The sequence below is a fragment of the Pollachius pollachius genome (assembly GCF_949987615.1).
Source record: "Pollachius pollachius genome assembly, chromosome: 7".
In the NCBI taxonomy this organism is placed as follows: Eukaryota; Metazoa; Chordata; class Actinopteri; order Gadiformes; family Gadidae; genus Pollachius; species Pollachius pollachius.
This window is the reverse complement of record NC_136940.1, coordinates 2,931,843-2,959,726: the sequence shown is the minus strand read 5'-3', so window position 1 is coordinate 2,959,726 and position 27,884 is coordinate 2,931,843. Positions and strand designations below refer to the sequence as shown.

At 45.4% G+C, this 27,884-nt stretch overlaps 1 protein-coding gene across 8 annotated transcripts; it reads right to left on the bottom strand.

Annotated features, from left to right (window-relative positions):
- Positions 1-314: 314 nt before the first annotated feature.
- Positions 315-23,438, bottom strand: ptprc (protein tyrosine phosphatase receptor type C). Of its 8 annotated transcripts, none has more exons than XM_079740251.1 (36): positions 23,287-23,438; positions 23,018-23,160; positions 16,999-17,016; positions 16,823-16,843; positions 16,642-16,662; positions 16,462-16,479; positions 16,312-16,332; positions 16,131-16,145; positions 15,617-16,018; positions 15,358-15,375; positions 15,006-15,266; positions 14,689-14,889; positions 14,455-14,574; positions 13,479-13,607; positions 12,442-12,582; positions 12,129-12,269; positions 11,621-11,826; positions 11,480-11,540; positions 10,562-10,670; positions 10,129-10,163; positions 9,816-9,925; positions 8,718-8,808; positions 7,931-8,007; positions 7,661-7,697; positions 7,433-7,530; positions 7,107-7,232; positions 6,769-6,923; positions 6,052-6,187; positions 5,568-5,717; positions 4,206-4,296; positions 3,625-3,770; positions 3,224-3,358; positions 2,899-3,018; positions 2,231-2,397; positions 1,612-1,747; positions 315-1,270 (listed from the first exon to the last, which is right to left on the bottom strand). In XM_079740251.1, exons 2-36 carry the CDS (start codon positions 23,079-23,081, stop codon positions 992-994), a joined length of 4,056 nt encoding a protein of 1,351 aa, XP_079596377.1. In that variant the 5' UTR covers positions 23,082-23,160; positions 23,287-23,438; the 3' UTR covers positions 315-991. The 8 variants fall into 8 exon arrangements, with proteins under 8 accessions (XP_079596377.1, XP_079596379.1, XP_079596378.1 ...); XM_079740253.1 differs by having other exon boundaries at positions 16,312-16,329; XM_079740252.1 differs by having other exon boundaries at positions 16,642-16,659.
- Between the last annotated feature and the right edge of the window lie 4,446 nt (positions 23,439-27,884).

Below are 27,884 nucleotides of genomic sequence, written 5' to 3'. Positions count from 1 at the left end.
TATTGTTTGTAATTTAATCTTAATCCTTATTTATCTGCATTACTAAATGTATTTATTTCTCACTATGCTGATGTGGCGACCAAAAGTCTTCTTTGGGGATTAATAAAGTATTTACTAACTTGATTTCGTACATTTGTATTAAAAACCCATTTTAGTCCTTACAGTTAAAATGTGAAGGTGGAGTTGGATCTTTGATTTCGCCCCAACCCCATACTGTTTCTCAGCATCTCGTCCAAGTGTTCTTTAGATATTTAAAACATACCTTTCAGTTTTCTTGGGAAAAATACTTGAATGATGTTTTCAGATTGGACACATTTCATTATTAGGAAGCGTTTTTATACATGATAATGTTTCTGTGGTTTATATTTGTTGCCATCAAATCATACATCATCATCATTATACAGAACTATCCATTAGACAACTCGCTCCACCGTTGTTCCTTTCGTCCTTCAAAATATTTCAAGCATTGAATACTGTGTGGTGACAAAATTGAAATACCTATAAAGACCAATAAAATGACCTACAGTATTGAACGCATTGTCTGCGTTGGTGTCCTAGACGGACGCTTGGCGACCCCTAGCGTTTTTTTTACGAAATGCATTTGTACGCTGCATTTGTTTTTTTCAATCTATTTTCTTACCTAAAATACTTACCTAAAATACATTCTTCCAATTAAACACGCAGTAAGGCAAGAACGACTAAATAAACTTGTTCTCTGGACTAAATGTAAATATATAATACATAGTTTGAAAACAGCAATTAGGTATCATGAAATCTTAAACTATTAGCAGTTTAAGATATGGAAGTTACAAACAAACATCCTTGACATAGCTAAATTAAGCAATAAGACATTGCAGAAGGCATAGCAAAAAATACAGATTAAAATATGAAAACCATCAACCAACCCAGTGTGTGCCTGAGTTCCAGTACCGGTAAGATATCTACAATCTGTTTCTGCGTTCTGGAAAGCCCCCCCTCCCGCCCCCCTCCCTCAGACCTCCATGGTAAAGGTGGACCCGTTGTCGGGCGCCTCCGCTGCGGTTGTCATGGGCACCGCCTCCTCCTTTTCCTCCTTCTGCATCAGAGGCGTGGTCGCCGGCTCCTCCTGCTGGCCGTCCGCGGTAATGCCGGCCGGCTCCTGGCTTCGTCCCGTCTCGTCGACGATGTGCACGGCGTCCTCGGCTGCCACGGTAACGGGCGCCGCCGTCACACTTCCGTTCTGCACGGGGTAGGCGGCCGCCAACGCCTCGTACAGGAACTGGTACTGCTCCTGTGGGGGGGGGAGGGTGTTCGCGTTACCTTCCTGATGGTAAATGCTAAATGGACTGCGTCTATACAGCGCCTTTCTAACCAGTGGCCACTCAAAGCGCTTTACAATATTACCTAACATTCACCCATTCATGCACACATTCACACCCCGACGGCGGTGTCGACCAGGCAGGGCGGCAGCCAGATCGTCGGGAGCAGGTAGGGGGAGGCGTCTCGCTCGGGGACACCTCGACTCTCAGCTAGGAGGAGCCGGGGATCGAACCAGCAACCTTCCGGTCACCAGCCAACCTTCTCTACCTCCTGAGTCCCCCCGCCCCTCCGATGTTTACGTATGTATCTTACCAGGCTGCTGATCATGCCCTGCCTCTGCCTGCGCTGGGCCTTGGCCGTCTGGAAGATGTCCACCATGCGTTCCGTCTGGGCGCTGTCCAGAAGGTTCCACAGCGCACAGAACACGCCGCACTGCCGCGAGCCATCACTAGGGGGACAAGCAGTGTGGGGGGGGGGCGCCGTTAGTTCAGCAGGAAACAAAAGCTTTGGTGGCCAGGGAAAGTCTTTCGTTCGTCACGTTAATGAACGAATGGCCATTTTTGGTAAATGTCGACATGTCGGTTTACTTCATGTAAGTAATCAAGTTGATTCAGCAGCGTAAGAGTCAGGGGAACAGAGAGGTGGGAAGAGTGAGGTGTGAAAAGCAAGTATCACGTCACATGCTGTGTTTCTCGCCGGATGCAGTAAAACACATACTTTAAATGAGAGCTCCTTGACAATTATTATTACGACAAAAACAACAACAACATGTATGTCTGTCTGTCTGTCTGTCTGTCTATCTATCTATCCCACTGTTGCTCTATGAGTGAGTGAGTGAGTGAGTGAGTGAGTGAGTGAGTGAGTGAGTGAGTGAGAGAGAGAGAGAGAGAGAGAGAGAGAGAGTGTGTTCCAGGGCCTCGGTTCCGCTGACCTGCAGTGGACCACCAGGGGCCCACGGCCCTCCAGAGGCCTGCCACTGTAGCCACCGGTCTGCTTGACGGAGCGGATCATGTCCGTCAGCCGGCCGCTGCTCTCAGGAAGCTTCTGGGTTGGCCACTGGAGGAAGTGGAACTGCTTCACCTGACGGCTCTCTTTCCGCTGGGGGGCAGGGGGGGGGAGAGATTAGGGAGATTGCTCCATGGGACAGTTGGGGTAAAACATATATATATATATATATATATATATATATAGGGGCCGCAAATATATACATATATATAAATAAACATATACATAATACATATATACATATGAATATACACAGATATATATGTATATATATATATACATATATTAAAAGCTGTCTTTCTAAAATCGTTGAAACTTGGTGAAACTGGGTAAGGGGCTCCCAAACATACAAAGACTATTATAACCCTCAAACCCAAACGGTTAAATCAAATGCAACTGTTTATATACAGGGGTGTAGAGCGTTTGTGTTTCATTTTTTTTTTAATATAGATTGAATTCTTATTCTAAATATCTTTTTTAATTTCTTAAGATTCAATTATTTTTCAATCCATGGCGTCAAGCTTGACTTTTGGCCCCTACGTTGAGCTCCCCTGAGCAGGGTGCTCGCTATGGACCCCCCAGGGCCCCAGATACCTTGGTGTGGTATATCTGCATGGTGCGGATGGTGAACACGGGCGTGCACTCTGTTTCCGTCACCTCCACCTCGATGTCCTCAAACTTCTTCTTCTCCTGACCCCAGTAGGGATAACACTCCTTCAAAGTAAAAGCCAATAAAAAAAAAAAAAAAAAAGCAACCATTGATATAGTTCAACCAAACCGTAAATCTACTGAGCCTTATTATCTAGAATGGAATACTTAGGATGAATTCACATTTTGTTCACGGCGAAATTTTTAAATGAAGGAGCTATGTAGCATTTAGGTTGGCCCCTGCGGGCAAGGCTTCAGAACGGGGACTCACGGCATCGCCTTGCGTGCCGTCGGACAGATTGACGATGGTCGTGGCTCCCTTCTGGAAGACCATGAGCCAGAAGTCGGCGGTGGTGTTGACCAGAGGGCTCTGGGCTGTGATCAGGCTGCCGGAGCCCCAGTACCCCTGAGACGAAAACACAAGACTCAGTCAGGACCCCCATCTCTCTCACTGTCTGAGGTTCTGCATCAACCGTACATGAATCCATCTGTTACATGTAATGCGTTATGTTAAATGTATGTAATCCACATAATGTTTTGTAATGATTATGTTGTAATGATAGAATTATATGTTATAGTAAAATGGATTAGATATTTCTTTTTGTGAAACCAAAGGACAATGTTATCTTTCGTCACAAATCGGTACAATTCGAGGGGATCGTTTTCCCGTACGTCGATGTGAGAGGCGTTGATGTATTTCATGGAGTCCTCGTCTTCTTCGGAGGAGGAGGAGGCGGTCTCGTCTAACTCATCGTAGGCGTGGTCGCCCGGGTCACTGTGGTCCTCCTCAATCTTCACGAACACTCTATTGTAGTCGTCTGAGCAAGCCCGTTGGAGTTCAGTGGAGAGGAACGCACAGACCCAAAGTTTACACAAAATAAAAAATGAGCGCTCTTACCTAGTTAAATTACTTAAATACCACTATTTCCCTTACCTACAGTTCAATCACTTTCCACCACTGTCTTTCTTATATATGTGCCCCTGTTTCTGTGCTTCTGGTATACGGCTGTTTTTGGTAGTGATGTCAAATGCCTGCACTGTTGATAAGCGGACATGTATTTTGTCCAATTACATCGCTCTATTGTCCGGTCTTGCTTTAAGCCCGGTGATAGACAGATAGATAGTGTTTTTGATAGATTCTGATTAGAATATCAAGGTGATGCTCTGCCCTAGAGGCTAAGTATTATTAGAATCGTTGGTGTGAATAGACGGAAGGCATGTTGAGGTTGTTGTTGTCGTTGTCTTAATCTTACATGGAAGGATGGATGAGGAGCGATTCTTCTTCTGGTTCTCCTCGGCAAGCCCGGTGTTGCAGGTCCTCCTGTTGCTGTACTTGGGCAGCCTCTGCAACACAGAACACACATCACTGTGAGTCTCCTCACTGGGTCACCCTCCATCTGAACATGGGCACAACAGACCAGCGGCCACCATATCTAGTACAGCGAGCATATCAAAGGACCCTCCCACTGCCAATGACAGTCACTTAGAAACACAAGACCTTTTCATTGGTGATACGTGGTGGAATTTGGACTCATACAAAGTGAAAGAAATGTTTTTATTATGCCAGAGAGAGAGGCTACAATTGATGAGAGAACTGATTCATGTATACATAACATGCATACGTATAGATTGAGGAAAGAGAGAGAGAGAGAGAGAGAGAGAGAGAGACCAACACACACACACACACACACACACAGCTGTGTCGTATTATCTTAGGGATTTACGGGTTATTTAAGGAAGTGGTATTGTGGTTTATCACTGTTCATTCCCTGCGTCTGTGTTGCCTCCTTAGGGGACTGCGATGGTAATCTGTTTCTCTGGTCGATGTTATCTTCAACCCAATCTTGAGCGCCACTCCTCAAAGTGTCTGCTGTCGTTTCTGACCTTTGAGGTTAGTTGCCCTTTCTGAGTCATTTTTTTTTGTTCTTTCTGAAACCTTTCAAAGTGATCTTTGAGGTTCTGACGCGTGGCCTCAGGGCCCGTCCCAGCAACCTCCTAACATTAATGCTTGATTCAGAAACGTTTCCTTGATCCTTTGAGCGCAGGCTACGATTTGGCGGCCGAATCTGCTTCTGGTCGAGCATTCAGCAATGGGGAGTGAGGAAAACATGTGTGTGGTTTGTGAGGACACAGAGGGAGAAGGTGGGTGGTTTGTCAGGACTCAGAGGTAACGGAGCAGGACCTTGAACTAGGGCTGCTCGATTATGGGAAAAATCCTAATCACGATTATTTTAGTCAATATTGAAATCACGATTGTTCAAACGATTATTTTTGAGTTTGAAAACATGTTGTATTTATTCAGCATGTCTCTCCCAAAAAAAACTTTGTAACTGTAATCTTTGACATTTCGCCTTACAAAATTACACAAAATGGTCAAAAAGAAAATGTTCCAATCTAAAATGATATACAGATATGTATCCAGCTGTTCTGCCCTTTCTATAAAACATAAAAAAATAAATAATAATAATAATAATAATAATAATAGTAATAATAATAATAATATTTATAATAATAATAATAATAAAAATATAAAAAAATCGTTTTTGTGTATTTTGTGATCGTTTGACGCTAAAATCGAAATCGCGATCAAAATTGGACAAATCGCCCAGCCCTACCTTGAACTCGTCCTGCAGCAGGCTGGTCTCCACCCCGGAGCCCGTGTCCTGCAGCACGCTCAGGGTGCTGTGGAACTCAGACAGGCCGATCTCCGTCTCGCCAAACTCGTTGTGCTCGATCATCGCCTGGTGGATCAGGATGTACTGGGTCTGAAACGCACACGCACATACACACACACACACACATACACGCAAACACACACGCGCACACACACACAAGTAAATAAAACACCAACCTTTACCTATCATGCCATCCCAGATACGATGAGGATGAAGGCGCTAATGATGATGACGATCTTGATAACAGGCGGCAATAGAACATGAACAAAAACACAAGACGCCACACACGTTGACGTCCTTTTACAAACACATGCCGAGAACATAGGGGAGCAGAACGGCCACGCCCCGCCCCCTCTGGGCCCCTGTCTTAACCCTGTGGCGGCCCGGCCCCTCTGGGCCCCTGTCTAAACCCTGGCTCCTGTACCTCCACTTGCACCATGAGGCAGCGCTGCTTGCGCAGGTTGACGATGTAGCCGTAGATGTCCATCCGGCGCTCCGACTCCAGGCTCTCCATCATGGCGTCGATGCTGATGTAGGTCCCGGTCCGGCCCACTCCGGCGCTACACACACACACACACACGCACACGCACACGCACACAGACGCACGCACACACACACACACGCATCGTTGAATTAGTATTTTATTCAACACAACGCGGTGTACGCGAAGCTCATGTACCTATAGTGTCACCGCGGTAACGTGAGGCTCATGTACCTACAGTGTCACCACGGTAACGTGAAGCTCATGTACCTACAGTGTCACCACGGTAACGTGAGGCTCACGTGGTGTACCTACAGTGTCACCACGGTAACCTGAGGCTCATCTATGGTGGGTGTACCTACAGTGTCACCGCGGTAACGTGAGGCTCACGCGGTGTACCTACAGTGTCACCACGGTAACGTGAAGCTCATGTACCTACAGTGTCACCGCGGTAACCTGAGGCTCACGCGGTGTACCTAGTGTCACCACGGTAACTTGAGCCTCATCTACGGTGGGTGTACCTACAGTGTCACCGCGGTAACGTGAGGCTCACGCGGTGTACCTACAGTGTCACCACGGTAACGTGAGGCTCATCTACGGTGGGTGTACCTACAGTGTCACCGCGGTAACCTGAGGCTCATTTGGGGGGGCTCAGTGTACCTGCAATGGATGACGATGGGCCCGCTGAACAGGTTCTTGAAGGTGTTGACCCTCTTGCGGAGCTTCAGTAGCAGCTGGGGGTCTTCGGGGACCCCGTGGTCCGGCCAGCTGATGAACTGGATCTGGGTCACCTCTCGCTCAGAGTTATCCCTCTTCTGAAGGGGACACACACACGAGGGCGAGGCTGACACAGAGGACCCCCCGTACCAGCAGGGGAATGGACCGACACCAGGTGGGCCAGACGTAGCCTTAAAGGAAGTCCACACCCCACCACACCATGTGTGGTGTTGTCTTGGCGACGAACACAAACCCAGAGCCTGCTGTCAGGCCAGACTCACGTTGGACAGGGTGAGACGGCGGATGATGTAATCCGGACATTGCTCCTCTTTGTTGAGCTTGACGACAAACTCCTCAAAGACCTCCGGCGTGCAGGTCGTGGACGGCCAGTACTGGGCGCACTTCACCTGCAGGGGAGCAAACAGGAAGCGGACGGAACCACGCATTTATGACTCGCTGCAGAGTCCAGAGTTCGCCTGGGCTGGTGCGTAACCTCTCTCCTCACTCTCTGACTCTCTCTAAAAACACCCCTCTCACGCACCTATCGTATGTTGTCACGTCCTGGCACTTTATGCACGCACTAATTGTCACAAAGATTGTCCCTTACCCTGCTCCCTTCCTCGCAGCGGGTCACCATGACGATGATAGAGGACTTCTGCTCCCAGGTCATCCTCCAGAAGGAAGCCACGGTCTCATCCTTGGGTCCTAGGACACGCACACGCACACACAGACACACACACGCACAGACAGACACACACACACAAACAATTATTTCATCAAACAGGGTGAGTAGGATCCGTCAGATTGTGAAATGTTTACGGATGTATTCCTGTACCTTGAGCTGCGATGTACTTCTTGGGCTCTTGGAACCCCTGTGGTAAAACAACACATTGTTCTTACAGCCAGCGTTGCAGCTTTCAGTTTTGCACCACATTACAAATACGATTGCTAATCCTAGATCATGATGCATTGATACAACTAGTACTACAACCGTTACCCATACAGCTTCAAAAACAACTACTAGCGCTAATTACAATGCTGATACCATCAGGACCAACACAATCACCAACACCATTCATGAGTATTAATTTGTAAATTAGTATACGTTGATGAAGCTGGCGTTGATGTAGTCACTCCCCTGCTCTCCGTTCCCACTGGTCAGCAGGACGCGGTTATAGTCGTCTAGGAGAGAGAAGCAGGAGAAAGTCTGACAGCCATCGACCGCCAGAATGCGACGACACAGCTATGAACATTCATCTCCCTATGCCAATGTTGACAGTGTTATTATCATCAAACCCATCCCTCCTTGCTGGTTGCCGTTATTGATGTTGGGCATCATTTACGTCAGTGATTTACTTTCCGTTATTTACCTTTGCCAATTATTGGTTGAAAAAAGTTTAGATACAGAAGTTTATTTGAGATATGAAGATGATATGAAAATAAGGTGCTGGATTGGCTCCAAGCTGCCATGGTTGGTGTTGGCTATTCGTCTGTGCAACCCGTACAACCCTCCCCCCTCAGACCACCACCTTCTTGTGGATGGAGGGGGCCGGGACGCATTCATCCTCACAACCCTAACCCCTTTCAAACACCCATAATGAGCAAAAATGTGTGTGTGTGCGTGTGTGAATGTGTGTGTGAATGAATGCGTGTGCCTCAATATGCGCGCGTGCGTGCATATTGAGACATATAGACACATATACACACACACACACACATATCGTGTGTGTGTGTGTGTATATGTGCGTGCATGCGCACACGTGGGTTTGTGTGTATGAATATTTGGGTGTTTGTGTGTGTGTTTATGTGGGTGTGTATGTATATGTGTGTGTGTAAACGTGTGTGTGTGTGTGTCTCTGCGTTAGAGTGTGGAGAGGCTCCCCTTCACTCACAAGGCAGGATGTCCACGTAGCGGTTCTTCACGCCGTTGTAGGTCCTCTTGGCCACCTTCATGGTGTTCCTGGAGAAGATCCTGGGGATGCTCTGCAAGAGAGGGGAAACGCCTGTCACGGCACAGACCCAGACCACAGCAGAGCTGGTCTACGGCAGCGCTGGTCTACGGCAGCGCTGGTCTACGGCAGCGCTGGTCTACGGCAGAGCTGGTCTACGGCAGAGCTGGTCTACGGCAGCGCTGGTCTAAGGCAGCGCTGGTCTACGGCAGAGCTGGTCTACGGCAGCGCTGGTCTACGGCAGCGCTGGTCTACGGCAGCGCTGGTCTACGGCAGAGCTGGTCTACGGCAGCGCTGGTCTACGGCAGCGCTGGTCTACGGCAGAGCTGGCCTACGGCAGAGCTGGTCTACGGCAGAGCTGGTCTACAGCAGCGCTAGTCAACAGCTAGCCCGGGGAGACGCGCTGATCCTCTGGGTTCACTCTCAGTTTCTCTCTGCACATCTGTCCAGTCTCGAGCCCGTTAAAAGCCCCCCCCCCCTCCCCCCAATGAATGGCAGAACCAATCAGCCGTAGAGGTAGAGTTTCATTGATGGCCGAGCAAAGAGTGGCCTTCAGTTTTTGACTGACTTAAGGCCGCGCCTTCAGCCAGGGTTTGGAAAGCAGTAACCATGTGTCGCACACGGCGGACACAAAGAAACACCTCTAAACTGAACATAGCACTCGTCTCGGAGAAGTTCTCAACCAAATTTTTAGACAGTTGTATTTCGTTTACGATTAAAAAAATATGCGAGGTCCGGACCTCGGTGACCTCATAGCTGGCTACGGACGTGGCCCCGGCCACACAGGGAAGTCACCTGATGCCCGGTCCAGGCCGTACCTGAGACCATCCAGATGTTCAATGTTCTCTGCATTTCAATATGAATATCAGTCTAACACTGGCTGGGAGACCGTCACCTGAAACCGCACTCAAAAAGCCCCATGATGCATTGTGGCGGACCATCACCTGAAACCGCACTCAAAAAGCCCCATGATGCATTGGGGCGGACCATCCCCTGAAACCGCACTCAAAAAGCCCCATGATGCATGGGGCGGACCGTCACCTGAAACTCGGCCAGGAACAGCCTTCCGTCGTCGGCCATCTTCTTCTTGTAGACGTCGAGCATGACCTCCGCCGCGATGGGCTCCAGATGCATGAGTTGGTCTTCCTCGTCTGTGGGAGAGACCGGAGTGTTGTTTGTATCTCGGCCATCAGTCACATGCTTGTACCTCTTTTGCGTGAATACATTTGACCTATTAACATTCAACATTCCTACACCCTTCATGATGTCTTCATGCGGGCTCACTGGGGTGAGCTGTTGTTCCCTCGTCAATATTAAGAGAGTTGAGAAGGCCCACTTTCTAGTGTCTACTTACTTGTCTGTGGAGTAAGCAGAACATCCCCATCGTGGCTATGGAGACAAAATAGGGTTAATGAAGCATAATTTGTCAACGCATGCTACTTAGTAAGTACAGTGATTTTGCAAGTCGCTCATTTGCTAAAACTCAAAGGCACATACAAACACGCAATGTGTCACTTTTCACTGAAGCCTACGTACTTAAATTACTAAGCATCGCGTAGCGTCTTGTCCTAGCTAGCTTTGTTGTATACGGTGAATGAGTTAACCTACCAATTGTAAATGCTTAGAACTCGTTTCTATGAACATCTTTACTGTAACGACAGCAATATATGGTTCCTTTCTTCTGACAAGTGTACTTAGTGTGAGTCACTTTGGGTAAAAGCGTCTGCTAAATGCCCTGAAGGTTAATGTAATGAGTCGTGATGTAATGCCAGAACCGCCTCTCTTACAGTGTCTTCTTGCGCCGCAGAACGTAGATCTTGTAGAGCACAAAGGACAGGGCCAGAGCCGTGAGCAGGATAAGGAAGACCAGGAACCCAATCAGAGCTCTGTCGTTGTCTGGAAAAGAGGACCAACAAGGACATGCAAACATACTCCCAGGCACTTGTTGTTATATGTGTATAATATATGTGTGTCCGTATCTACAGTATGTACGTTAACATACGGACACACATAAAAAAATGAAAAACACAAAAATACAAAGTGAGGGAATGCTGAAATGTTTGTTATGTATTAAAGAGCCATTGAACCCAATTGTTTGTTTTAAACATGGTAAGTGGTCTTATATGATCGTCAACATAGTAGCCTAATCTATGCCATTTTATCGCTGTTACTGAAAATAAGTATCCAATTTAGAGGAAAAAGGGGTTTTTGCCATTCCCCCCAAAACACGACGTGAACGTTCCTCTCTGCGGAACGCAAGTGTTGTTATTTTCGTGACGTCAGACTACCCTTTTCCGAGGTAGTCTGACGTCACGAGTCACGACCAAGGGGCAGCGGCGGATTGTGTGGCCGTGTGGAGCTCTGCCTGGGCAGCGATGTATTTAATACCCGTGTCCGGGCGAGGGTTCGATTTAAACATATATATATTTCAAGAAAAATTCAAAATACAACATCGCTCATTATAACACTCGTCGCAGTTACACAACGACCGTACTAAAAAAGCATCATGAAGTTGCCGTGGGTCATAACCATGGGGATAACACGCCCCCCTCTTTCCTAAAACTCGGCCCAAAACACATTTTTTTAATCACAAAGTGTTCGAATCCCAACCGAAACAGCTCTTTAACGTTAAAAAATAAGAAAGCAGAGTGCTTCCTGAGATGGGTTCAGGTGTGTAAACGAAACGAAGACTGAAGGGTACATACAGCTGGTGATAATTTTGACTTGCCCCGCTTTCCCGTAATATTCTCCATTGAAGGCAACGATCTGAAAACACAAGAGTTTCCGTTGAACAAGGTGCGACAAATACCTGGATAGGGCGGGCGGGAAGGGTTCGTCACACCTACCGATACCGTGTACGTCGTGGAGTAACTCAGATCTTGGAATTTGAAAGAACAGCTTTTGTTTTCTTCATTCTGAGATCCAGGTGTGATTGTGGCGCGGTACAATACTTTTGGACCTCTCCACTTCGACTTTTCTAAATCACTGCATTCCACCCGGAAGGCATTGTTCTCCAACTGAGTATGTGTTTTAATTGTAACGGCATCGGGCACTAAGAAACAGGAGAATGAATCACTTTCACTTTCACAAAATTCAGTCAGTTTAACACGTGCATTTACATAATTGATGACTATTCTTCTACATCTATGTTTACTCCAGATTCAGATAACTTTATTTATCCCTATTGGGAAGTTGTTTGGGTCACAGTGTTTCTCTGCCGCAGAGAGAAAGACGGTCTTGCGGCTGTGTGCTCAGTATTGTGGTATATTTGTATATTTGACATAGGGTAATGAAAAAAAGTGCTTCTGTTAATTATCCCTCGTACGTTTTAGTTTTAGTTTTACAAAAGCTCACCCCCAGGTTTGGTCCAAAGGTGCCAATTTTCGTATGGCTTGCCAATGGGTTTATCGTTGAAACGAGGTTGAATTTCGCAATAATACTCAGTGAAGGGATCCAAATCAGGCACTTTACAAGAACGTTCCTTTGAGGGGCCAGCTAAAGGAGACAAAGAAATAGATCAAGACACAATCGACCAACAGTAGAACAGACTGCATGGCTTATTTTTTTCTTTGTATTTAAATTGTAGACAAGGAAATAAATATCTTAATAGATCTTAAATCACGAGGATATATATAGATGACCATGTAAATAGACCAAATGACCTTACCCTTGGCTGCACTACAGCTACAAATGTACGAGAGGTTCTCATGGTGGGAGAATTTCGGACACTGTTGGCTGCTTGCCTCCCATTTAAAATGTATTGACACATTTTCAGCTGTAGTATCTTTCACAACCAGTTTTATATCCCCTGTAAAACACAATAAATAGAAATACATGTTAAACCCAAGTGTCTATTTGTGTTACAAATGGTGCTTTAGTACATTTTACAAATGATAGCGCCTGACAGCATGACGATGAAATAATGTTGTAGCTCAAAGCTAACGTAGCATTTTTTACTTTTCGGACCACAACCAACCCGCTTAAACAAATAAAAGAACCAAATACAAAATGTCCCAATCAAATGAAAGGATGTCTGGCTGGTGAGGTCCTATTCGAATCCTAGTTACAGCCTAGTCATGCCTCTCTCTGAGCACGGAGGGCCCGGGCGCAAATGTATGAATCCTACTATGGCCACGCCAAGACCCGCCCAACTCTGTCTGTGATTGGCCGGGATGCATGCAACTCAACTGGACGCTTTAGAACTCTACAGTACCCTCGCTGTGAGCGTCCGAGAGCGTCACAAAAGCAAAAATGATCTCAAAAATAACGTTCTCCACGTCCACTTCCTGGGAGCCGTGCAGAGACTCCTGGGTCCCGACCAACAAGACTACCGCTCTGCTACAGGACTACATGGAACATTCTGCGGTGGTCCAACCCATGATGACTCCCCTCTCAACCCCAAGGTACTTCACCTTAACCTGAACCTAAACCCTGCACTCTGGAAGTCTTCCCATTAGCAGCCGGCAGACTGTTGGAGGTGTGTGTGTGTGTGTGTGTGTGTGTGTGTGTGTGTGTGTGTGTGTGTGTGTGTGTGTGTGTGTGTGTGTTCCATTCGAACCTCATTAATCAGTGGATACAATGCCAGAGCGTAAAATAATATAACACATTAAATTGACATATCTGTACCTCTTCAAATATTCAGTTGGCATTGTCTTAGACAATCTGCCGTGTTAGGTTAATACATTGTTTTTTTTCACAGCTTACCACAAGTGATGTTGACTTCTTTGGTGACTGTCTTGTTAATGGCAATGGTTTGGTTATACAGTACACCACTGCATGTGTATTTCGTGTAAGGCTCTAGCTCATCCAGCTTGTATTTCCTTGTGTCAGGGCCTGTTGGGTTTATAGATGTAAAAGTGAATCATTAGCTTTGAAGAGGAAACCTATGATTCCGGGAGAGCTTTAGAATAACTGCCACTTTCAAGCATTAATAAAGTCCTAGTAAATAGTGAATTCCAAGTGAGTTCATCATATATAAAGCAGTTATCAAAGAATAAGATATGGAAAAATAATGGTTGATAAGATCAATTATAAAGTTTAAGTTGATTTACAAACTATTTAAAATGTGGTTATAATGCGTAACAAACACTTGATAATTCTTGATTAGTTCAGGTAGTTAGAATGCACTAGTTAAGTCTTCCCGGTGAGCTCATGGAAAGTGCGGACTCTCTATGCCTTACTAAGCCTTGATTAATTACATTTAAAGGCTGGAAATGACTTAAGTACCATTGCAGCAGTACCAAGAATTAAGTTATTTCATCTAGTAAGGCATAGATGGTCCTCACTTTAGATGAGGTCACACAAAAGTCTGAACTGATGTTTTGTAAATACCTGAATTGATCAATCCAGCCCTAGCATGTCATCTATAAATGCTTAGAAAGGCATAGATTAACTAATTTTAGATAAACTCACACAAAATGACACACTGTAAATAGTCATAACTGTATGTAATTAAGTTACGCTTTATAAATGATCTTATGAACTATTATCTCACTTTCTTATCAATAACTTATGACTGATTATTAATTGCTTACTAATAAGTATTTAGATAAGAACAATGCTTAATGATTGAATAATTCCCCATGAATTCGCTATTTTCTACTTCTTCATTAATGCTTCAAAGTCACAGTGGCTCACATGACGTTTTCTCATACATTAGATATATTCACATTTCACTAACCATGGCAGGTGAAATTAATTCCAACACCTTCACATTTTAAATCATTTTGATTGCACCAGTTGATTTCTGCTGGAAGTTTATCGGGAACTTCAAGTGTAATGTTGTCGGGATTCAAGTATTCTGTTGATAAAACCATACATTTGATGAAAAAAACGTCACAATGTGTATTTATGGGAGATGATGCCAAATGCACTGACAGATGAAGAGAAACCTGGTCAGCCCAGCAAAACATACCGAAACCGATCCATTTAGTCAAGTTCAATGAGGGATAACTGAGGGTCCTGAAATTTGTACAAAGGTCTGTGTTCTTCGGTTTGATGCAGAATTTATACTTTTTGCTTGACGCATCAAAGACTGCAGTGCTGATATTCCATTCAGTCTCGTAACAAATATCTTGGTAGGAATCAGTTGGAAGTTCTTCAATTTCATTCGGATCTGAAATAGAAATATATTGCTCGTTGGTTCGTTACATTCAAATGCCACTAGCCCAAGTTCTGGAATATAGGCCTATGCCTAATTAGTTAGAAATGGTCAAGCTAAGTCCTACTTACTGATGCCATTGGTTTTCAGTTTCAGATTCCCTCCACATGTTAATTTTCGATATTTGCTTGGACTAATAATGTGAACTGTGTAATCAGTCGAAGGCTTTAGGTTTTGCACACGATGGGTTGCGTTTGTGCCACTCAGGGACACAGTCTCTTCGTTTGATTCCCCGGTGCTTAGTTCAGTGAGCTTGATGCTGTAGTTGCCCTCAGTGACTTTTTCAAAGGTGAACAGAAAGCCAGTCTTATCTGCTTTACCGCTGTAATTACCTACAGATTGAGAAGAGACATAAATTATCCTTAGCATCTTTCAGACCCCCTGTAGTTGGAATAACTATTGCGTAACGACACTGAGACTTACACAGGGGGGGTGGAGGACCTAGGGAAAGGAAACAAGGATGAGGAAACAGGCACTAGGTAATGGCCCACATGCCCGCCCACACAAAGTGGGCTGGCATGTGGGCCGGTGCAGCCACTATCGCAGACAACACCCGTTCAACACAATCAATTTGTTCAAAAAAATTCTAATTCAGCACGCTTTGTTTTGTGATTCATTAGTATCAACATAACCTTCAGAACATTAAGGTCATGGAAATGAGTCCATGTCTGCAAAGTCCAACCTGGGGGGGCTGTGGGAACAGTGGTTTGTGTGGTAACGGCCTGGGGATGACTGCTTGGGTTTTGAGTTGAATTTTTCAAGGGTGAGGATGCAGTGCTTGCGGGTGAGGATGAATCGGTTGAGGGTGAGGCTGCAGCGCTTGAGGGTGAGGATGAATTGGTTGAGGTTGAGGTTGAATTGCTTGAGGGTGAGGCTGCAGTGCTTGAGGGTGAGGATGAATTGCTTGAGGGTGAGGATGAATTGCTTGAGGGTGAGGCTGCAGTGCTTGAGGGTGAGGATGAATTGCTTGAGGGTGAGGATGAATTGCTTGAGGGTGAGGCTGCAGTGCTTGAGGGTGAGGCTGCAGTGCTTGAGGGTGAGGCTGCAGTGCTTGAGGGTGAGGCTGCAGTGCTTGAGGGTGAGACTGTAGAATGAATGACACGACATGATGGTGATCACAATGACGAGAGAGAGAGAGAGAGAGAGAGAGAGAGATTTGACTTTTCGTTGCAGAACGAAAGACAATTGCAACTTACCTGTGGTACTCTGATCTATAACAGAGAGAGAGAGAGAGAGAGAGAGAGAGAGAGAGAGAGAGAGAGAGAGAGAGAGAGAGAGACATAGATGTATTTGTTTCCACGATGAAGTAATAATTGAACTGCATGATTGACAGTTGTTGTTTTTTTTTGTAGAATGAAACACTGCATTACAACTTACCAGTGGGATTCCCCGGAACTGCTACAAATGGAGATAGAGAGAGAGAGAGAGAGAGAGAGAGAGAGAGGTAAGGGAATGTGAGGTAATAATTTAACTGCATTCTTGACTGTTTTTTTTGTTGCGGAAATTAAATACTGCATTACAACTCACCAGTGGGCTTTGGCTGATCTAGAGATGGAGAGAGAGAGAAACAGGAAGAGAAAGAGAGAGAGAGATTGAGAGAGACATAGATGTCATTGCTTCCACGATGAGGTAATAATTGAACTGCATGATTGACAGTTGTTGTCTTTTGTTTTTCTGTGCAAAATGAAACACTGCATTACAACTTACCAGAAGAATTTTCCGGATCTGCTACAAATGGAGATAGAGAGAGAGAGAAAGAGAGAGAGAGAGATTGAGAGAGACATAGATGTAATTGTTTCCACGATTAAGTAATAATTGAACTGCATGATTGACAGTTGTTGTTTTCTTTGTTTTTCTGTGCAGAATGAAACACTGCATTACAACTTACCAGGAGTATTGTCCGGAATTGCTACAAATGGAGAGAGAGAGAGAGTGAGAGAGAGAGAGAGAGAGAGAGAGAGAGAGAGAGAGAGACATAGATGTAAGGGAATGTGAGGTAATAATTTAACTGCATTCTTGACTGTTTTTTTTGTTGCGGAAATTAAATACTGCATCACAACTCACCAATGGAATTCTCCTGACCTAGAGATGGAGAGAGAGAGAAACAGGAAGAGAACGAGAGAGAGAGATTGAGAGAGACATAGATGTAATTGTTTCCACGATGAGATTATTATTTAACTGCATGATTCTATTATATATTCTATGTTACTCAATATTGACTATCCTAAAATGTGCTTAATCTAACACCCCCTATTTTGAGATTCCTAACAAACAAAATAAAAAAATTATAATCAACCATTAAAACAGGTCAAATACAGACTAATAATACTGACTTATTCAAAATATCAGATATCTTCCTGTGCGCAATTCTGCAGCTATTTATCTAGCGAAATGGTTATCAGACTGAAGGCCTGATTACAAGAGGATGTGGACACTGTTGAAACTACGTAGAACTGGAGTGTTTTGCAAGTGTCGTTCTGCAAGAAGTAACAAAGTACTTTGTCACTGTACTTAAGTACAGTTTTCATGTATCTGCACGTTACTTAAGTCAATTTAGTTCATGTGGTACTTCAACTTTTACAAGAGTACATTTTTATCTGTTTGTACTTTTACTTCAGTACTATGTGTGAGTACTTCCTCCACTACTGAGGAACAGAACAAGTTTCTTTCTCTCACTAGTGACTTAGCCCTTACTGGTCAACCATCTGTGTTACTTTCCTCTTAGTTAAGATTTCCCAACTGCTGCTAAGTTTGAGAGATGTGTTTTGGCAGTGTGTGTTTCATACACACATCATGTGTTACACATTGCTTCATCATGCTCACTCAGACTGTTTTTTACACTGGATTTACATGTCTTCAGGCAGACGGTTTAATAACACCGTCCTGAATGACACGCTTCATCGTCATGGCTTCTCCCTGTGTGAGGGAGCCGTGTAACATAACATCCGGTTGCAAATTCTGTCACGGAGCAAGGCAAAAAGTTTAAAAAAAGATTTTAACACTGGGGCTGCAATGCCGTGAGTGTGAGCACATCATTTCATGTCGCTTCCTTCCCCTTTTCATTCTCTGTGTACGTTTATATGGTCGGCACGGATTAAATCTGAGAAGTCCGTCCCATTATTAGGGAGGCATGTGGTTCAGGAGGTAGTTGGGTTGGCTGGTAACCGGCAGGTTGCTAGTTCGATCCCCGGCTCCTCCTAGCTGAATGTCGAGGTCTTCCTGAGCGAGACGCCTCCCCCTACCTGCTCCCGACGAGCTGGCTGTCGCTTTGCGTGGTCGACACCGCTTTTTGTGTGAATGTGAGGCAATGTTGTAAAGCGCTTTGAGTGGCCATTGGTTAGGAAAAGCGTAGAATAAATGTGGACCATTTACCATTATCTCCCCGTGTGTCGCTGGGGCCTACTGGCCGCCAGTTGATATTTGTTTTCTTTATGAGTAAGATAAAGTTCCTGATATGTTGTAATAGTATTAATATTAAACGTTTTTTAAATTCAGAAGTAATAAACATATTGTTCTTTTGAGGAACATTCACGTTTCTGTTCCTCACTGCCTCGCCTGCAGTTCTGAACTTTGTTCTTGGGAACCCGGTTATTATATATGGTATGTCATATTAGTTCATCACATGTATTTCCTTGATTTAATAATAACAAGGTGGCGTTGGTGGACAACAATCGGTCTCCTTGCCACACCTGGTTCACAAGGGTTTCTTTAGTTGATGTAGTTGGGGTGTTTTGGATTTGAATTAGCTGTGGTTTGGATAGGTTGGGGAAGCACTGCACTAGAGAGCGTATTTACAAATCGGCCGATGCAGACCTTGCATTAGTTTTAGCAGAAATAGATGTTATAACCTCAATAAAACACAAGCACAAATGTGCCGTGATGGTTTTCTATCACAGGAAAGAAGTGAGTCGTGTTCGCTGTTCTTCTGGCCAGGTTTGGAAAGAGCTCTCAGACTCCTTGGTGACGCTGTGTTAATGGGATTGACAAGACCTTGAAACTTAGACTGATAGCTGAGGGTGGGGAAACTAGCCCCTCTCTGCTGGGTGAGAGCTACTGCAGGTGGAGAAACTAACCCCTCTGATGGGTGAGAGCTACTGCAGGTGGAGAAACCTGGTTATTATGGCAATGTGCAAATACCAAGAACAATTGTTCTTTCAGAATGCTAACCACCATTTCCTGTCTGACTTGAAAAAATGAGTAAAATTGCAAAATGTTTATTTCCTTATTTTGTCCAGGTTGGCCGATTCTATGGTATAGTTACATTTTTTCATTCTATATTACTTTAATCTTCATTTTTAACATATTTATTTTTATATAGTAGCCATTGAACAGTATTATTTGGGTTTCCGCATCATAGTAACCCTAAAGTGTTAGATATCATTCTGAAAGATAACCAATCCTCCTGAAAGATTAAGGCAATTTGCCAAAAACATAGAAACATTTTGGAACTATTATTCATCACAGTGCGAACGTGAAGAGAACGTTTTCCCCTTGTGTCTTAGACAAGGAGACGGTGCGTGACAGACGAGATACCACAGTAGCTGGGGAGGACAATGAGAGTCAGGATGTGGTTAGGCTAGGCAGGCTGCATGAAAGGAGATGCATGCTCTTTTGCAATGGCATTCACTTTGTCTCGGGCCCTAAGGGCTTGTTGGGAGAAGGCTTTGAATCTGACTAATGTTTTCAAAGTCAAGATGAATTTGCCGCCAAGACCCCCCTGCCCCCCCCCCCCCCCCCCCCCCCCCCCCCCCCCCCCCCCCCCCCCCCCCCCCCCCCCCCCCCGTCCACAAACACTCAAACACTCATACACATGCGCACACACGCACACGCACGCACTCTGGCTTTTAAAGCGGAAGCTTAGCACGGATGAATTGAATGCTACGCAGTCCTACTGAGCACATTTTAACATTGAACATGACGTTGAAGCATCCTACGTTTTTGACTCTCTGTCGACCAGTCCTACTCCGATCTGAGCTTTATCTTTATTAGAGAGAGAGTGCTTCTACGACATCATAGCGCCACAGTGCCTGTGTGGGAGAGTGGAGCTCTGCCTATGGGGGGGGTAAGGTTGACTCACCCAGAGGGGAAGGCTTCTTGGACACTCATAGCGAAAGCATCACAACGTTGGCCGTGACCATGGGGAAGGCCACTTAGTCTCTCTCCCTTCTCCTTCTTTCAACGCTCAGCCCAAAACGCTGCCTTGACCCACGAGAAAATATTGATTTTGGTTCTCCATATTTATTACTCAAGACTTCTTTGTTTGTTCCATTCGTTTTTTTCGGCATCAGGCCAATATTTAAGAACCAGTGACAGAATAGCATATGCCAGCTATGTTTAACATCATGGAAGGAATACCAACAGATTTTTGGCACTTTATATGAATATGTAATGTCATTATTTATCCTTACTGTGCTTATTACACTGTTGTTAAAGTGCCAGTGAATCCTAGTTATATGTATGTATGTTGTAGAATACATAGATAATGTTAGTCGTATCCTGCCCATGTGTAGGTCAGAGATTAGTTGAGATAAAGAGGATTGCAAACCCAAAATGACATTTTCTAAGATATTATTCTTCACATTGTCTGCGATATCTCTTTTACATGCTGCCGTCAACGCCCTCTCATTTCAGACAAATCATTTGATCAGTTCCAACTTCCCTTTGCAGCCACATAAACTGTTTAGCTCACACATCTCTCTCTCTCTGTAAACTCCCCCGATTACAACGTTGTATTTTTGGCCCACCAACTTCCCTTTTTCCTTCCTGGGTAATCATCTCACTGTAGCCCTGTACCGCCTGACTCTGTGGTGGTTCCACCTGACACTGCGGTGGTTCCATCTGGTTCCACCTGACACTGCGGTGGTTCCATCTGACACTGCACTGGTTCCATCTGGTTCCACCTGACACTGTAGTGGTTCCACCTGACACTGCACTGGTTCCACCTGACACTGCACTGGTTCCACCTAACACTGTAGTGGTTCCACCTGACACTGCACTGGTTCCACCTGACACTGCAGTGGTTCCACCTGACACTGCAGTGGTTCCACCTGACACTGTAGTGGTTCCATCTGGTTCCACCTGACACTGCACTGGTTCCATCTGACACTCCACTGGTTCCATCTGCCACTGCGCTGGTTCCATCTGACACTGCACTGGTTCCATCTGACACTCCACTGGTTCCATCTGGTTCCACCTGACACTGTAGTGGTTCCATCTGGTTCCATCTGACACTGCACTGGTTCCATCTGGTTCCATCTGACACTGCACTGTTTCCATCTGGTTCCATCTGACACTGCACTGGTTCCATCTGACACTCCGCTGGTTCCACCTGACACTCGACTGGTTCCATCTGGTTCCACCTGACACTCCACTGGTTCCCTCTCACAGCCACGGCGTGCTCTGCTCTGCCACACAACAGGAAACACACTCGGCTCAAAATGGAATACGGAAGTGGTCGGGCGGCCTCCTCTGCGTCTGCACCCCTGCGCTGTGTGGGGTCAGGGTGCTTGCAGCACCGCTGTGCGGCCTGATGTATGTGTTCCACGCCATGCTGACGCGTCACTGGAAGCCGCCGTGCACTGTGCCCGTCCCGTGTAGATTGTCAACATGTGTGGGACGACCCCTGCCGTCCAGAGGGTGCTCTAGGTAAGGCTGATGGGGTCAGCCGAGGCACTATGGTGGACTCGATGGAAAGGGGGATGGGTGTTTTGACTAATGCAGCAATTATTAGCTAAAACACATCAGAGTGAGAGAGGAAGAGAGGAGAGAGAGAAGAAAATAGAGAGAGAGAAAGAGAGAGAGAGTGGGAGAGAAAAATAGAGGGAGAGATGGAGTGAGAGAGAAAGATAGAAAAGAAAAGAGAGGGAGAGAAAGCGAAAGACATAGAGCGAGAGAGTTTGAGAGAGAGAAGAAAAGAGGGAGAGAGAGAGAAAGAGAGAGAGGAGAGGGAGAAAGAGACAAGAGAGAGAAGAAATGGAAGGATGAGAGAGAGAGAGAGAGGGAGAGAGACAGAGAAGAGAGAGAAACGAGATGACTGATAATGATTCTGGCACCTTTGCTGTAGATGACTAAAATGAACCTTGATGGTGATTGGAGCGGACGGGCAGAATATGAATAGATGAAGAGGATGAATCCTGCAGGAGGATCTCTCTCCAGCCCCGGAACAGACAGGGGGAGAGCTCGGAATAGACAGAGACTGACTGACAGGTGGCATTAGGTGTGACAGACCTTCCAGTCATGCCGGTGGCATTATAGACAGCTCGGGGTGGTTCCACCCTCGCACACACACAAGCACTCATTCATGAGCACTCAGGAAGCACACAAACAAACACAGCCACCTCGCTGTGCCTTCTTGCGCGTTGGCGCTCTGTCACGCACGGACACACACGCGAGCTCTCACATCGCACATGCACTCACACACACACACATGAAAAAGAATGTCAACCTGTGAGAGTGCGTGTGTGTGTGTGTGTGTGTGTGTGTGTGTGTGTGTGTGAGGCTGAACTATCAGCCTTCCTTTAGTCAGAAGAAACAACTTCTATGTGACACACCCAAAATAAGACTCAAACATGAACACATGCTGGGATTCACTTCTACTAAATCAAAAACGCAAACAAATAGGCAAAATACTGATGAATACTGATGAATTCCTAATTCTTTTAGGAGGTTTCATCTAACATAACTGCGTATGCTACAGTACACAGTATCTGGTGGGTTACTGGCGGAAACACGACCAGAAAGGGAAACTATTGAAATGAGCCTTATCTTTACAGAGCTACTCCTGCAGAAACATACTCAAAGACCGCTTGGGTCGCGCACCAAAATATTAATCTTCTTTTAGTTCTCATAATTTTGTACCTTTATATTTATTTTTCGCCGATTTTATTTCAGAGATGAAAACAACTATAGTGCTGTCGCACTACACAGAAAGCTGTTGCCTGAATAACAAATCCTATCGCCTTCAACACCACGCAATACCTGATCTGGATACTTAACCAGTTCTTCCGCCTGTCCCCCAGAACTCATCAGAGGAAGAGCAAACGATCCGTGACGGATCGTGCTCCACTCTCCAAACTCTACTCACAGTTTGCCATGGCGACCAGCCCAGCCAGCAGCAGCAGTACCCTGAGTCCGCCGAGCCCAGCCATGTCCGGGACCGCGAAGGTGGGATCCTAAAGGTCCCGACACCAAGGTTCTCCCGGTTCCACCAAGCGAGCCGCAAAAAACCTTCAAGAACCAAACAAACCCTTCATGATCCTCCGCTCCAAACCGCACCAAACTCCGAGCGACCGGCAACCAAAGTGTTTTAAAACTGGGTAAAACAGGGGTGTTGGTTGCGATGGAGATACATACGTTTTGTGTTAGCGTGGGCCTTTCTCAAAGTGGACAGCACTTCCTGAGCAGCTTGTTCCTCAAACTCTGGTTTTGTGCAGAGCGCTACGTCATGATGCGGAGGCACTGCTGCTGCACGCAGGCCTCACCTTTTCACTTCACAGGAAGCAACGGCTCGACGCGCCACGGCCCAGCCGAGAACAGGAAGTCTCGCATCGCGCCGCTCACATCTCCTTTTTCAGAGTGTTACTTCTACACGGCAGCACAGGCGCCTTGGAGGGCCTCTTTGTTCATATCTCCTTGTGTGTTTTGATCCCCCATGATGTCCCAGTGAAGGAGAGCTCTGGGTGAGAGCTGGCTGGGGCTGACGGTGTTAAATCGTCCGTTTTGGGTACAGAAGGAGCAGGTGGACGGTGTTGTCCCTCCTGTTGCCTTGTCTCGGCACACGTAGACCCAGTGCTAAAGCGAAACTGACACGTGGGTATGTTATCTTGGCATTTAGATCTTCCACACACTGAAGCACACAGTGCTTTTACCACCACTGCCTGGGAACCGTATAAAGTTTCACTTCTGTTTGCCTGCTGATTATCGTTATGGTCTGAGAGGGAAAAGAGAACAAGTGGAGAAGGTGATTCTATAGGGTATGAAGTACAGCACACCCCTCCTCCCTTACTGTAGTTCCCACCAAAAGCTGTAAAAGTTGCGAAATCGCCGAATAGCTCAAAACGCAACGCTGTCCAAAATATTTACAGCTCATATCGCTCTTGCGATTTTGCTTATCCATTTAAAGGAGCCGCGCTTTTTGCCTGCACGCTCGTAGTTGAGGCAAGTGCTGCTGCTGATGCCGAGCCACAAAACACAAGATAGTCATAAGTTTGGTCAATAGAAAAAGAATAATAAGCATAAATACATGAAACACTGAATAACTAATTAATGGAGCGATTGCTTGTATGCTAGATTATAGCTTAGTTGATCGCTATCGTGTGTGTGTGTGTGTGTGTGTGTGTGTGTGTGTGTGTGTGTGTGTGTGTGTGTATAGTATTGTTTATTATGGAAAAGATCCGCTCAATTATTCTCTCACGCACCATGATGAAGGAACAAATGTGTGGTAGGAACTAGGAACTAAAGTTCTCGCATGTTTACTGGGACCCACGCTGGCGAGAGACATCTACATTCCGATTAGCTGGCAGTCATTTACAGCGCGAAACGCTACTAGCTCATTTGCGTAGTGTTGAGCTGTTTTCAACTCTCATTTACAGCTTTACAGCTTTAAAGCTATCGCTCAAGCGTTTTATTGCTCCTATCGCTTTATCGCTCATGTCTGATAGAAAGTGAACGGGCGTTTATCGCTCAAAACGCTTTGCAGCTTTTGGTGTGAACGGTCCCTTCCCTCCCTTGTTAGGGAGGACTGTCCAGGCCTGAGGACACTTCACAGGCCTGGTCCTGGCCGCTCCTCTGTGGTTGTCTGGGACGGTCTGAAGTAGTGTTGACTCGTTCGCGAACGAATCAGTTAAGACTAACGAACTGAACTGGTTCCTCTCATTCGTTCGCCTCGTTCGTCTCGTTCGTCTCGTTCGCCTCGTTCGCCTCGTTCGTCTCGTTCGCCTCGTTCGTCTCGTTCGCCTCGTTCGTTCTCAGAGTCGACTCCTCCCAGACCCACTAGTCGCTGACTCGCTGACAGTTCGTTCACTCACTGTGTGAGTGGTGAGGAGGGACCGACTGAGAGACGTCACGACTCACGAGAGCCAGCCAATCGTATGCTGTTCTAGGACTGAGTCTAGGACGCTCTCGTTGAATTTTAGTCAATGAGAGACAGCTAGATTTAGTCTTTGGCTGCACAGGGTTCTGTTTATGGGAGCCTAAAACACCCGGGACACCCACCATCATTGCTAAATCAAGTCTATTATTTTGCTGATATGTCAAACATCCAATAATCAACTACACCCCCCCTCCCGCTGCGTTTGGTTAAAGTTGTAATGTTGACGTATGAGAATGAGAACGAGGGAGGCGCTGAGTCTGAGCCGTTCATTCCATGATTCTACCGGAAACTTGACTGAACCGGAAACTCGACTGAACGAACGAACGAACTAACGAACGAGGGGCTGAGTCTGACTGACTCAGAGAACCGTGCATGATTCGATTCACCGCTACCGGAAACTCGACTGAACGAACGATTCGCGAACGACTCCCCTTGGTGAACTGAATCACGCGATCTGGTTCGCGGAAACGAATCAATAAATCCATCTCTAGTCTGAAGGGAATCTACATGCAGGGTGCATCTGTGTGTGTGCACCTCTGACTGACAGGGGGTTTATCACGGGACACTTCACACAATATCGGTGGCTCCTTCTGAGCTGGTCTACTCTAAATCATGCATTTTGATTAAATGTTGGCATGTAACGATACAATCCAGATAAATAAGAAATGTAAAACACCAAGTCAATAGCGTCCATCTAGCTCAACATTTTGATTCGTTAAGTTTTAATAGTAGCCTTGTTACGTATTTTAAACACATAAAGCTACCCACACATAGCCACTAAGAAGTAGGATCGAACACATAGGCCGCAATTACTATACATAGCCACTAGGAAGTAGAATCGAACACATAGGCCGAAATTACCACACATAGCCACTAGGAAGCAGGACTCGACATTTTGAGCTGCTATAACTATTCCAGCCATAGAGGGCAGAACCTTTAGACAGGTGAGGAGGGCGAAACCAATACGTCATATAGACTACGCTTACTCAGTATTTAAGCAGGACCTGAAGCCAACGAGATCAGAAATATCCGGCAGTCCATACTAGGGAGTTAGGTAGAGAGGCCTGCTGTTTGTCGCTCACACGCGTGTCCATACAATTCCCCTCCTTTTGCTTCATAGTTACCATACCGAAATACTTTAACAAATAAAGTGAGTTCAAAGCGATCCCGATTAGACTACTTTCTTCAAGAACGCAACAGCCTATATATCAAGCTTCAAATATTCAAGCATCAAAAGTAAAACTAAAAATGTACAAAGAAATCAATAGTTTTTTTGGACAGACACATGCTTCCTTCGCAGTAGCCAACGGACGAGCACATATTATCTTCATGAGGACCTTGTTTGGGCCATGATCCTGCGAGATTTGATGCAGCGGTGATATGTGCGGTTAATCGCAGGCACACGGAACACGATATTATTACGGAAGCATGTCAGACAAGCCGTTAGTAGGATGAGACACTTATTTTCCGATTTTCTTTGTAGAGAGTAATGACAAGTCCACTTCAAATGTATTGGTGTCAATTTTTTTTTATGTAGTTGAGTAAAAGTGAAATTAACAAAGTATTTATACTTTGTTAATTTACATCACTGAATAAATAATTAGTGGGCTCAGAAAAAAAATGGGCATTAGAAGCCTTGATACCCTGCTGATAAGTTAACAGTTTAATACATTAAGCTGATATATTGGGCAGCTACTTATAGTAATACCTGGTTAATTTGCCTTGTGGTGCTTCCTGTTATACTGACAGGAAGTCATTAAAATGTGTAAAACAATTAAACACGTTACCGTTGATATTGAACACGTATGTAACGTTACGCTTGGAATGCCGGTGAAATCAATCCAAAATATAAATCATAGTTGTAGCTTAGGGTGCACTCACACTAGGCCAACTGTACCGTGCCCAAGTCCGTTTCACACCAAACCGTGCTCAAGTACGATTAAATATAAGTGATTGAAATTGCCATTTAAACCAACAAAACGGTCCGAGCACAATGAAAACAGTTCATACTTCAAGGCACACTGGGCGCAGCCATCTTGAATTCTGTCTCGGAATCCTTGCTCGGCCTCCTCTGAGTTCATCCGAGCAAGCAAGTTCACCGTCCGAGGAAAAGGGGCGTGTTCATGCGTGTCGCTAGGCAACGTCCTTGGACCTCCGAGACGGATGGATAATAAAACGCACCGTCAGGCCACGGAATGGAAGTGGACTTGAGTAAGGTTGGCGTGCTCATACTAGCCAAACGATCTAGACTTGAGCACGGTACAGGTGTGAAACGGACTCGGGCACGGTACAGATGACCTAGTGTGAGTGCGCCCTTAGTCTTCACGTTTTGTCTTCAAGTCTCCACGAGCTATGAGACCTAAGATCTTTCCATAGCTGGTTTATTTTATTTGATCAAACGGTGGCTACTTCCTGGCTGACCTCGTCTTTACAGTAAGTGGAGCAGGAAACATGTGATGACATGTTTGGCCTTGTTTCTACTTCTTCTTTATTGGGATAGATAAACCACATTTAAGGGTCTGTTTAGGTGACCCGTCTTTTACCTGAGCGATCTGACACTAAATCAAATCAAATGATGCTATTGGTGTTATTGTATTTAAACAAATTGTAGTTTAATGAAAGTCATCCATGCAGTGTTTTTATATACAATCTAAAGCCTTCTGATGATAATTTCTGTGATAACATGTAAGATTCTCAGTACAGAATTATGTACATAGTACTCTTAGCTTTAAGCATAAAAAACACTAAAACCACTGTTCATTTCCAAACTTCCCTTTATTTGACTTCTCTGAATTTTGACTTAAAAAAGCCAGGGGTGGACATTTACTGTAAACCTTAATTCAACTATATTTAACCCTAA

Bases quoted from the DNA above. Each gene is read 5' to 3' on its own strand.
- ptprc (XM_079740251.1), bottom strand. From the start codon at position 23,081: ATGGCTGGGCTCGGCGGACTCAGGGTACTGCTGCTGCTGGCTGGGCTG. The intron at 16,663-16,822 runs GTAAGTTGTAAT...CTCCATTTGTAG, and splicing joins AATTCCGGACAATACTCCTG to CAGATCCGGAAAATTCTTCT. The intron at 14,575-14,688 runs GTATGTTTTGCT...TTTTATCAACAG, and splicing joins GACTAAATGGATCGGTTTCG to AATACTTGAATCCCGACAAC.